Below are 11178 nucleotides of genomic sequence, written 5' to 3' on the forward strand. Positions count from 1 at the left end.
CTTGTGGTTTTGTGATTTTAATTTACAATTCAAAATCCAATCAGAATACATCTTAACCTGCAACAAGAAACAAACAATAGACAAAACAACAAAGAGCTCCAGAGGTAGAATATCTTTACAGATTAATAATGTAACGTCACTAAATCTGTAAGTAAATCCAACTTAACTGCTATTATAAACATGATATTATAATATTTTGGAGCATATTCAGTTAAAACAGCATCTTGTATAACATGCGAAGAGTTCTGCTTGTTTGAATTAAACAGACTGGTTGTATATCTCGTATTTTACCGCCACCTAGTGGACATTCAGGGGACTGTTGACATTTTGAGGTCTGGTGAAGTGCTGGTGTTCGAAAGAACTAAAATACAAAGACTGAAAGAGTTTCTTTCAACTTTAAAGTATTTTATAAATGTTTTTTTCTGTCATTATCCTTAAAAACAACAACCTGATGGTCATTTCTATAAATGCAGCTTTCAGGTGTACTTTCGATGGGCGTGTCAGTGCGTGCTGTAGCGAGGATGGGAAGCTCCATGTGAGGCTGTAACACATTACAGCTTATCGTGAAGCTGTGGGATAAAGGACTGTGGGAATGTTGATCTTCAGGCTCAGAGAAAAGGCTCAGCCCAGAGGTTTGTTCATCACACCGCTGGAATTAAATGAGTCCTTTCAGTCATCTTACACCGCTGCTATTGTTTGGATTTTAATTTTGCTGCCTTGTTTAAATAATTCTCCATAAATGAAGATAATAATTATCATGCATGATGTGCAATGAGGCCAACAGACAGCTCTGGCAACAGTTCGAGATTATTTCATTGAATATTTATAAGGAAATATGCAGAATAATCAACATGATCGGCATGGTAACGGCCTTCAGGTGGGTCCTGCTGTCCTACCTGATCACAGGTTAAGGGGTTTTGGGTCTATATCGTACGAATATAAAATCTAAACTTTATTAGCTACAGTCCGAGACTCTGCTCTTTAATGAAAGACTCAAACATCCAGTAAAGTCCTGCTGGAGGAGAACAAGGCCTCATACTAGAGAGATTAAAGTATTACTGTTCACACACATGAGGCTGAAAACGTGGCCTTCGGGTCACCAGACTGTGGACTGAGAAGTGACGCGTGCTGCGTTAACGAAATCCTTCTCGACTGTGTGTGAAAGCTTTCTAAACACGGACCGGTGGCCGGAGGCCAGCTGCAGCACAGCTGTCACGGCGTGATGGCGAGCTGGTGGACGGCTGCAGACGCCCTGGACGGTCTGGACCTGGAGGACAACTCCATCGCGTCTTGGGTCATGCAGGCCGTCGGCCCGTTTGGAGATATTCTGTCATTAGAGGACACGATGGAGCCGATGTTGCCTGAATGCATCGAGGAAGAGGAGAAGACTGACGGAGAGAGAGGAGGAACTGGAAAGGAGGAGTTTGGAGAAGAAGAAAAGAAAGATGGAGGATCTGTAGAGAAAGAAAAAGAGATGGAGGGAGGTGGACATGAGGAAGAGGAGAAAGGAGGTGAGGTGCAGAACGAGGAAGATGGGGAGGAAAATGTAGAGAAGCAAGAAGAGATGGAGGAAGAAAAGCTGGAGCAAAAGGACAAGAAAGAAGAAGAAGAAAAGGAGTTGGAAAGTGAGAAGGATGGAGGGACAATGACAGTAGAGGAAGAGGAAGGGATAGAAAGACAGGATGAAGAAGATGTGGAGAAAAAAGAACCAAAAGAGGAAGAGAAAGGAAGTGAGGATGACAGTGTAGAGAAAGAAAAAGAGGAAGAAGAAAATCACTCAGAGGAGGATGAGGAAGAAGACAAAGAAAAGGAGGTTGTAAAGGATGGAAGTGAAGCTGCTGGAGACCAAGAAGAAAATGGAGAAGAGTCAGACTCTCAGGGATTTTCACCCCCACGAGACTCTGAATCTGACACAACACGACACCATGAAGCAGAAGAGGAAGCTGGCAGAGTCCTCACACATGAAGAGATCCACTCAGTTGCTGCCAGGAACCACAGCGGGGACATTTATCCCACATCGCAGAGCAGTCACAATGAATGTGACGACACCTCGAGCCACTCTGCTGCTGCTGCACACACCGACACACACACACACACACACACCGACACACACACACACCGACACACACACACCAACACACACACACACACTAACACACACACGCACACCAACACACACACACACACCAACACACACACGCACACCGGGCTGCTTTGTGGTGACGCTCATTTTAATTTTGGTGAACCAACAGAGGCGTCGGTCCACACTTCCCCAGAACAGGAGCAGATTCAGAGGTCGCCTGTCGGGCCGGGACGTCCAGCTGGGACAGCAGAAGAACTGCACGCAGGTAATCAACTCTCTTCAGGCACCGCAGCACTCTGGAGATACTCTGGAGATACTTTTAAGACTTGGGAACTGCAAATGCTTTTTTACCAACACAGCTGCCAGAGTCTCCGTTTGAGCTGCTGCATTTAAAAAGAAACCCAACAGGAAATTTGTCACGAGTACTTTTAGTGTCAGTTTCTTCATCCAAATCCACACGACACCGATTCTGAGCAGTTTTTTAGCGAAAGGTACATTCGCACTGGAAACGTGATGTAACGTAGAGTTTCAGATTGACCGACAACCAAACCAGCTACGACTGTTCAGCGATGCACTGATGCATTTTCTGTCGCTTCTTGCAAGTTGAATGCGTTTAACGTGAAGCAGCGACATTAAAATGAGTGTCAGATAATCATTTAAAAAAAAGCTCTTTAAAATGGTATTGTGCTGTTTCAAAGTGAAAAAGTGTGAACTGCTTCAGCTCAGTTGCACACTTTGTTTTCGACTGCAGTGCAGACAAGATCTTATATAACCGCAGCAATGATTGGCTGCAACACAATTACTCAAAGTGGAGGTTCAAGCGAGCGAGTTAATCAATTCCCTAAAATCTAATTAAAATTCCACAAAGATGACTTTCACTCGATTGATAGCACCAAATAATAATTAATATATAAACCTCCACAGAACAAATGAAATGTCTTCAGGCGGTGCTTCCCAGGTATTTTCAATGAAACAAACGGTCACAGGTGGATTTGTATTTCCAGAGCTTCAGGAATCAGGCTGCAGGCTGGAGGACGCTGCCACTCGTTTATCGATGGAGGACGGACAAGAAAGCAAAGGCCTGGGTCAGACCCAGAACTCAGCCAGCACAGGAAACCCCGCGATGAAGGTGACGGAGAGTAAAGGAAACAACGGTGGAGGAGGTCAAAGCTCTTCCAAGATGAACGGCGAGGTCGACACAGCAGATGACACGAAGAAAGGCAGCCAGCCATCAAAGTACAAGACTGTGTCCTACAGAAAGATCCGGAGAGGAAACACCAGACAGAGAGTCGATGAATTTGAGGCTTTGATTAACTCATGATCGAGTTCAATTTGATGTTATCGACCAAGAAGCATTTTGTGATCTTGTGTTTGGGGATTGTGCCCCCTAGTGGGAATAAATAGAGAAAAGTAGAGGACCCAGGACAGAGCCTTTTGGTACTTCATGCTAAATATTTGTTCTTTCTGTCTTCTTGTGTAAATATATTCATATAGTCATGCTTTAAAAGTCAAGTAACTCCTGAAATCTATCAGGGACCCAATGAGGCCTTTGCAGGCTGCCTGGGAGGCTGCGTTCAGGGTAAAATAACAAGATTTAGCCCTTAAAACAAGACCCGTTATTTAAGAATTTTAGAGTTTGTACATTTAGAAAATAATAACTGACACAATGTCATTATATTTGTATGAATAACAAGTAATTCTACTAAACACAAGATATTCTGTATATTAACATCTGTAAGGTCAACAACAAGAAGCTGATGGATGTATTGTTTACTTTTATGTATTTTAGATCTTATGAACTTCCCAGTCTGATAATATATTTATGGTATAATTTAATTATATTAAAGCACCATATCGAACTTTTCTTTTTGTGTTTGAGTTATTCATCATGTATATTTTTACGACTATTACTATAACTGTTTTTGAGGTGTTGCTTCAATATTTTGACGACATAAAAGGGTTTACAGACCTTGTTTTTTTGCTGTTGCTCCTCTGTCCTTCAGAGGGTTTTTATCACCTTCACATCATTTTATTATTTTATATTACATATTAATTTGTTTTTGTTACATCATCGGGTAAAATAGCACCTCCTCTGGTTATCACCTCAAGTACAACAATACTTGTTATCCACATAGAAAAAGGCCTCTTTTGCATAATCATTATAATAAATAAAGTATTGAGTAAAAAGTAAAAAGCAAAATACGTTGTAAAATCAAGGATTTAAAAAAAAGAACATTTTTAAGTCGTAAAATGAATTTTACTGAGCTTGCTCATCGTAAAGGTCGCGTGAGGTGAGCGGATTTAATCCGACTACAAATCCCACAACCCCCCGCTGCTGTCAGTGACGTCACGCGGACCCGGACCCGGCGCAGCGCAGCTGCGGTGTGCGGACAACAAAAGACTGTGTTTTTTAGAAGCAGCCGGCGACGCTTTCCGGACCCCGGAGCTTGTGTGGTCTTCGTGACAGGTACGTTTACCCGCGAAGTCACACCCGTGCGCGTAACTTTTATTTTGAGTGTGAAGCTGAAGCCGGAAGTTTAGTTTTTAATGTTGAAGACGGCTAGGTGGCTAACAAGATGGCTCCGACTATTTACTGGGGAACAATAAGAAGGACCGGCGCACGGGGACGACTTTAAAGTGGGACACTAAGTTTTTTAGGATCACACGGCGACCGGAAACACGTGTTGTTCGTAATGTGTTGACTTCCAGAGGGTTGTTGTGTTTATCGGTGCTCGTGTCGCTGCTCTGTTCCAGGCGGTAGTCGGTCGTGATGACACCGCTGCTGGTGTCCGTTGGAGGAAGAGGAAGAGGAAGGAGGTGGTGATGATGATGATGATGATGATGACATGCAGTTAGCTGGCTGCCTGGCTGGCGGACGGACGGACCGACGAGAGCCCACCGACTGACAGCGGTGTCTCCCCGCCACCAGAGCAGGATCCGGGACGACGAGGGGCGAAGATGCCGCGGAGGAAGCAGTCCAACCCGCAGCCGGTGAAACGTGAGTCCCGCTCCGGTCCTCCGTCCTCCGTCCTCCGGTGTCACGGCTGAAATCACTGCCGCGGAATCAGGAAGTGTCTCTTTAAAGTTCACGTTCATGAAGTTTTGAGGTTTTCTGCGTTAAAACTGCTCCGATCGACTTTAAAGACTCTTCGTCGTCTGTCCTGAGGAAGACTGTCCGAGCCATGTTGTCCTTTTAGGAGAAGTGTGTTATCTGGACTGTGCACCTCCTCTCTGCATCCTGCCTCCACTTCCTCTTTGCATGTCCTGTACCTGACCTCCGCCTGCTCCCCCCCCCCTCCTCCTTCCTCTCTTTCTTTGTCTCCCTCGTTTCCTCACCTCTCTGTTACCTCTCTATTATCTCTCTTTTATCTCTCTTTTATTTCTCTTTTATCTCTCTGTTACCTCTCTTTTATCTCTCTTTTATCTCTCTGTTATCTCTCTGTTACCTCTCTTTTATCTCTCTGTTACCTCTCTTTTATCTCTCTTTTATCTCTCTGTTATCTCTCTGTTACCTCTCTATTATCTCTCTGTTACCTCTCTTTCATCTCTCTTTTATCTCTCTGTTACCTCTCTGTTACCTCTCTGTTATCTCTCTGTTATCTCTCTGTTATCTCTCTTTTATCTCTCTTTTATCTCTCTGTTATCTCTCTGTTATCTCTCTGTTACCTCTCTTTCATCTCTCTTTTATCTCTCTGTTACCTCTCTTTTATCTCTCTGTTATCTCTCTTTTATCTCTCTTTACCTCTCTTTTATCTCTCTGTTATCTCTCTGTTATCTCTCTGTTATCTCTCTTTTATCTCTCTGTTATCTCTCTTTCATCTCTCTTTTATTCAAAGTGACACTCAGGGAAATTCTTTCACTGTTTTTTTAAGTCGATAAATCGGCCACGCGACGCTCACGGCAGTTTGTTTACATGCTTCAGCAGCTGGATGTCTCCAGAAGGACATGTCTCCAGAAGGACGATGTCTCTTGGATCTGCAAGCAGCTGATCTGCAGATTATCTTCCAGTTATAATTTGAAAATGTTTCTAAAAGTGAAATGTGATGTTTGTTTGTGTTTCTCGTTGAGTCGGACGAGAACATCGACTCCTCTTCCTTTTCCTGACTCTCCCTCTAACTCTTCCTCCTCTGCACTTATCTCATCCCCGCCGATTTCCCTTCGCCGACCGCCTTCTGTCTCCTCCCTCCCGGCCGCCCTCCCTCCACCGCCTTCCGTCTCCTCCCCCCCGGCCGCCCTCCCTCCACCGCCTTCGCTCTCCTCCACCTTTTCCTTTTTCTGAGCAGGAATCTCCGCCGTCCCGCCGCCATCTGTCCACTTTCTTAAACCACTTCCTGCAGCGAAACGCTCGTCCCGCACACAAATAAATAAAATGTGTGTTAGAGAGGTTATAAAAAGCAGAGTGAGGGCGGCTCTGTCGTGACTGGGTTCGGTTAAAGTGTCTGAAGGTGTGCGGACATTGTTTACGGAGGAAATAATGAAGCTGTTTGTGTCCAGTGGAGTCGGAGGAGGAGGCGGCGGGGTGCGAGCCGGGCTGCCTGGTGTTGGAGAGCGACTTCCTGCTGAGCGGAGAGCTGGAGTTCGGAGACTCTGAGATCATGGGGCTGGACAGAGAGGCCGGTCAGTGACTCACTGACATGAAGCAGCTGGAAAACAAGACAACACTTTTACTCACAAAATCATCAATCAGAAAGTCTGAACTGTGATGAAATGAAACCAAAAAGGATTTAACAAAATCGATCTGTTGAGTTAAAAAGTCAATATTTTGAAGAAAAGTTGAAACCGTGGTTGAAATAGTGGAAATTTTGATTTGAAAAAGTCAAATTATGAATCGAAAAGTAATTTAAAAAAAATTAAACCAGTGAATCAAAAAGTCAAAATAATGTTAAAAGAAACAAAATTAGGAAATAAAAAAAGTCAAAATATATTTTTTATGATTATGCGATAAGAAGATTAAGAGCTAAAATGTTTGATTTAAAGACTTCAAGTTTCCTGAATATCTTCTTTATTTGTAATTTGTGTGGCAGAAGTGTTTCTCCGTAGATGATGTTAAAGCTGATTTGAATGTTTGAATATGTCTGACATGCGTCTTCTCTGCTTCAGGTATGACGGTGTTCTCTCTGAGCGTGGAGGAGGACGACCCCTCGGCCCCGTCAGACTCCGCCTTCCCCGCCTTCCTCTCCTGTAAAGGATGTGGTCAGCTGCTGGGAGACACGCCTCTAGGGGCCGGCTTAGATCTCGGTAATGGAATAATCATTCAGTTTATTTATTGTTGTGTATATTAAGTATATATATATTTATATATATGTCCTTATCAGGGTTTGAGTCACTTCAGAAAATAATTGAAACCTGAAGTTTGTGATTCTGTCGGTTACAAATCAACATCCAAGTTCAAAACAGCAGCAGAATTGGATTTGTTCTTATTTTGAAGTTCTCACATCAAAGTGTCGCTGCAGCTGCAACAGTCAGTCTGTTAATAGACAGAAAATTCATCATAAAACAAATAATACAAATGTTTCTTCCAGTGAGTATTTGATGGCCGGTTGCTCAGGCTGCAGCTGCTCCACGTTTTTCACATGTTCAAGAAGAATCGAGAACATTTCACTTGAAGCACATGTCTGTCACATCCAGGTGTGGGCCTGGACCTGGGGGCGGAGCTTTATTGTCTCACCTGTGAGGAAGGGCTCCAGCACGCCGCCTCCTTCGACTCCTTGCAGGTGGAGGGCTCGGACCCGGCGGACCGACCCGGCGGCGGCGGCTCCGACAGGAAGAGGAGCAGCGTGGGTGAGACGGGCGGCGTCGCTGACATCCCCCCCAAACTGTACTCGTGCTCTCTGTGCACCTTCACCTCGCGCTACTCCAACCACCTCAAACGCCACATGAGGACCCACGACGGCCAGAAGCCGTACCGCTGCCCCGTCTGCCCCTACGCCTCGGCCCAGCTCGTCAACCTGCAGCGCCACGCCCGCACGCACACCGGGGAGAAACCGTACCGCTGCCACCAGTGCAGCTACGCCTGCAGCTCCCTCGGCAACCTGCGGAGGCACCAGCGCATGCACCTGCAGGAGAGACCGCAGAGGAGGGAGAAGGAGAAACGGCGAGGGAGACGGAAAAAAACAAGCGCTGCAGCTGAAGAAGGTAATCCTGCATTTCCCATCATGCAATTAGACGAGATCAGACACAAGTGTTGAACGCAGGAAGTTACGAAGGGTGGCGAAAAAAATCAACCCGACAGATACACAACATAAAAAAACTGCTGCATCGAAAGGTTTTGGAAAAGAGTCAGCCTTCTTTTATTTTGAAAGCACAGAGAAAAGAAAAAAAAAACCGAAAGAAGAGAAAAAGAGTTAAAAAATGAGGAAGAGAAATTGTCTGGTTGAACGCTTATTGAGTGAAAACAAACCTCTGAGCTGAAGTTCATCACGAGGAACATCTTCACATCAGAATAACTGAGTGGAACCAAATGAGCAAGACGTTCTTCGACTGAAAGATGGTTTTCATTATCAGTAAAAGCTTTCAGGACGTTATTTGTGAGTTTTTCAGTGTTGAGTCAAAGAATGAACGAAGTAGAATCCGAGAGTTGAATCAGATTTTCCTGCAAAAGTAAAAAGAAAAGCTTTTAAACTCTTTTCTGTGTCTGCAGTCGTGTCAGACTTCACCCTGCGGCTGTCCCAGGACTCCGGCTACCTCCAGACGCTGGGGGGCCTCGGCTCGCCCTCCGGCCCCCTCCCGGTCCTCCTCTTCCCCCTGTGCTGCCGGTTGTGCGGCCTCACGCTGGAGGAGGCCGACCTGGAGGGGGACAAGATGGAGGAGGAGGAGGGGGAGGAAGAGGAGGAGGAGGGCGACGGAGGACAGGTACGTTTCTCCTCCTCTGAACCCCGCGAGGTCGTCTTGAGAGTGAATTTAATGTTGAACGACAGGGTGATGCGAGGTGGAGTTTGTTTCCATAGCAACAGGAAAGCTCTGCCCTCCCTCCATGTTCCCAGTCTACAACGGTCATCACCAGTTTGACTTCCTGAAAAACCACAAAAAAACGATGTACCCGTGCGTTGTGTTTCCAGGTGTGCCGCCGGTGCTCGTCTGACCTGCTCTCCAAAGACGACTCCGGGCCCCCCTGCAGCCCCGACCTGCCTCGGGGATCCCGGCGCGACCGGCGTGGCTCCAAGCTGTACAGCTGCCCTCACTGCCCCTTCCTGTCCCACTACCCCAACCACCTGGCCCGCCACTCCCACACCCACTCCGAGGAGAAGCCGCACCGCTGCCCGCACTGCTCCTACACCTCCTCGCACCTCGACAACCTCAAGCGCCACATGCGCGTGCACACGGGCGAGAAGCCGTACCAGTGCCCGGCGTGCAGCTACGCCTGCGGGAACCTGGCCAACCTGCGGCGCCACGAGCGCATCCACTCCGGCGCCAAGCCGTTCCACTGCGGCATCTGCGGCTACTCCTGCAACCAGAGCATGAACCTGAAGAGGCACATGCTGCGGCACACGGGCGAGAAGCCGTACGCCTGCGCCGAGTGCAGCTACACCACCGGCCACTGGGACAACTACAAACGACACCAGAGGAAACACGGACACAACACGGACAGCTGGGACAAACACGTCCCCGTCAGCTGGAGCAAAGACACTCAGGAGAGCCCGGGACAGGAGCTCAGCTAGATACCCTGTATCACAGTGTGTGTGTGTGTGTGTGTGTGTGTGTGTGTGTGTGTGTGTGTGTGTGTGTGTGTGTGTGTGTGTGTGTGTGTGTGTGTGTGTGTGTGTGGTGAATACACTGGTGAACCTCCAGCTCAGGTTGGAGTTAAACTCAGGTGCCTTTGACAGAATGAACGACTGTAACGCTGCACTGACTTTATAAATGGGCATTAACACACACACACACACACACACACACACACACACACACACACACACACACACACACACACACACACACACACACACACACACACACACCTCCATCTCTGTCCACAGAACATGTTCTGATGTCAGTTCATCCAAATGTTTATTTTTTTCTCTACAGATGATCTATATTTTCTAAGTGTCGGTGGCTCATTGTCTTACAAGCTTTAAGTGGATTTAATTTAGATGTGTGTGTGTGGGGGGGGGGGGGGGTTCCTCAGCGTGGTTCCTGTGCAGCATTAACTGAAAAACTAATTTAATATTCTTTTTCTTTTGAGAAATATTCTGTCATGGTAACAGTATAAGGAAAGAAGCTGCTCATCAAGTTCCATTATCACAGCTTTTCTTGTCATATTATCAGATTTGTTTGTTCGTCTTTATTCTCTGAACTTTATGGTTTTTTTCTCACTACATTCACTTAATTTATGACTTTTTCTCTGGAAGTTTCGGCTAAATTGATGTGAATTCCCTTTCATTGACTTTTATTGAAGTTATATATGTTGGCTCATATTTTTCTCTCCAGATGATTTCTTTGTTGACATGAGAGGAACTCAAACAGTCAGGAGGCCGACGAGAATCACGTCTTTCTGTGGAATCACAACACCAAACGTGGTGAAATGAACAGGAGCCCCGCTGGCAGCCCGACTCGTCCTTCACGAGGAATCTCACGCCTTTTTTTTTTTTGAAAGTCTTCGACTTCAGAACTTTTCAGATCTACGTCCTGAAAAAGCCGGAAAATGAAAAGATCTGCGTTAACAGAGGGACTCTGGATTTCTCTTCGTATTTCAGAGGATGTTACGGCTTGTTTTAATTTGAAAATCAGTCCGTTTCTCAACAATCCTCATTTCAAATCAAACCTAAATGTGAAAAACTGAATGTCTGCAGCAGAGCGAACAAAGCTGAGTGAGTCTGGGCTTCGTCTGGTCCTCTGTCTCGTTCACTGTGCCTTCTTATCTTCAATAAAAAACCGAAAGTCTGATTGGAGCTACTTCCTCTTTCAGCCTCTCTGTTTAGGAAACACCTGCTTCACACGCCCAGAGGTGGAGGGAGGTGGAGGGAGGTGGAGGCTGAGGGGCTCACACTCAGCCACCATGAAATAGATCACACAAAAAAGTACAATAGAAATGACCCCAAAAAAACACCTGGAGGATCCGGGTCGACCCCGGGGGGAGGAGGGGGGGACATGAGTACAGC

The 11178-nt window shown here is 46.1% G+C and overlaps 1 protein-coding gene across 1 annotated transcript; it reads left to right on the forward strand.

Annotated features, from left to right (window-relative positions):
- The first annotated feature begins 4446 nt into the window (after positions 1 to 4446).
- LOC138633839 (zinc finger protein 513-like) lies at positions 4447 to 11108 on the forward strand. Its single transcript, XM_069720302.1, has 7 exons — positions 4447 to 4550; positions 4838 to 5081; positions 6578 to 6700; positions 7184 to 7321; positions 7712 to 8218; positions 8724 to 8935; positions 9142 to 11108. The coding sequence occupies exons 2-7, from the start codon at positions 5042 to 5044 to the stop codon at positions 9739 to 9741; spliced, it is 1620 nt and encodes a 539-aa protein (XP_069576403.1). The 5' UTR covers positions 4447 to 4550; positions 4838 to 5041; the 3' UTR covers positions 9742 to 11108.
- Positions 11109 to 11178: the final 70 nt, after the last annotated feature.

This window comes from Brachyistius frenatus, unplaced genomic scaffold (assembly GCF_029030835.1).
Source record: "Brachyistius frenatus isolate BFR_SWC_R1_liver_20210118 unplaced genomic scaffold, ASM2903083v1 Contig_238, whole genome shotgun sequence".
Taxonomy (NCBI): domain Eukaryota; kingdom Metazoa; phylum Chordata; class Actinopteri; family Embiotocidae; genus Brachyistius; species Brachyistius frenatus.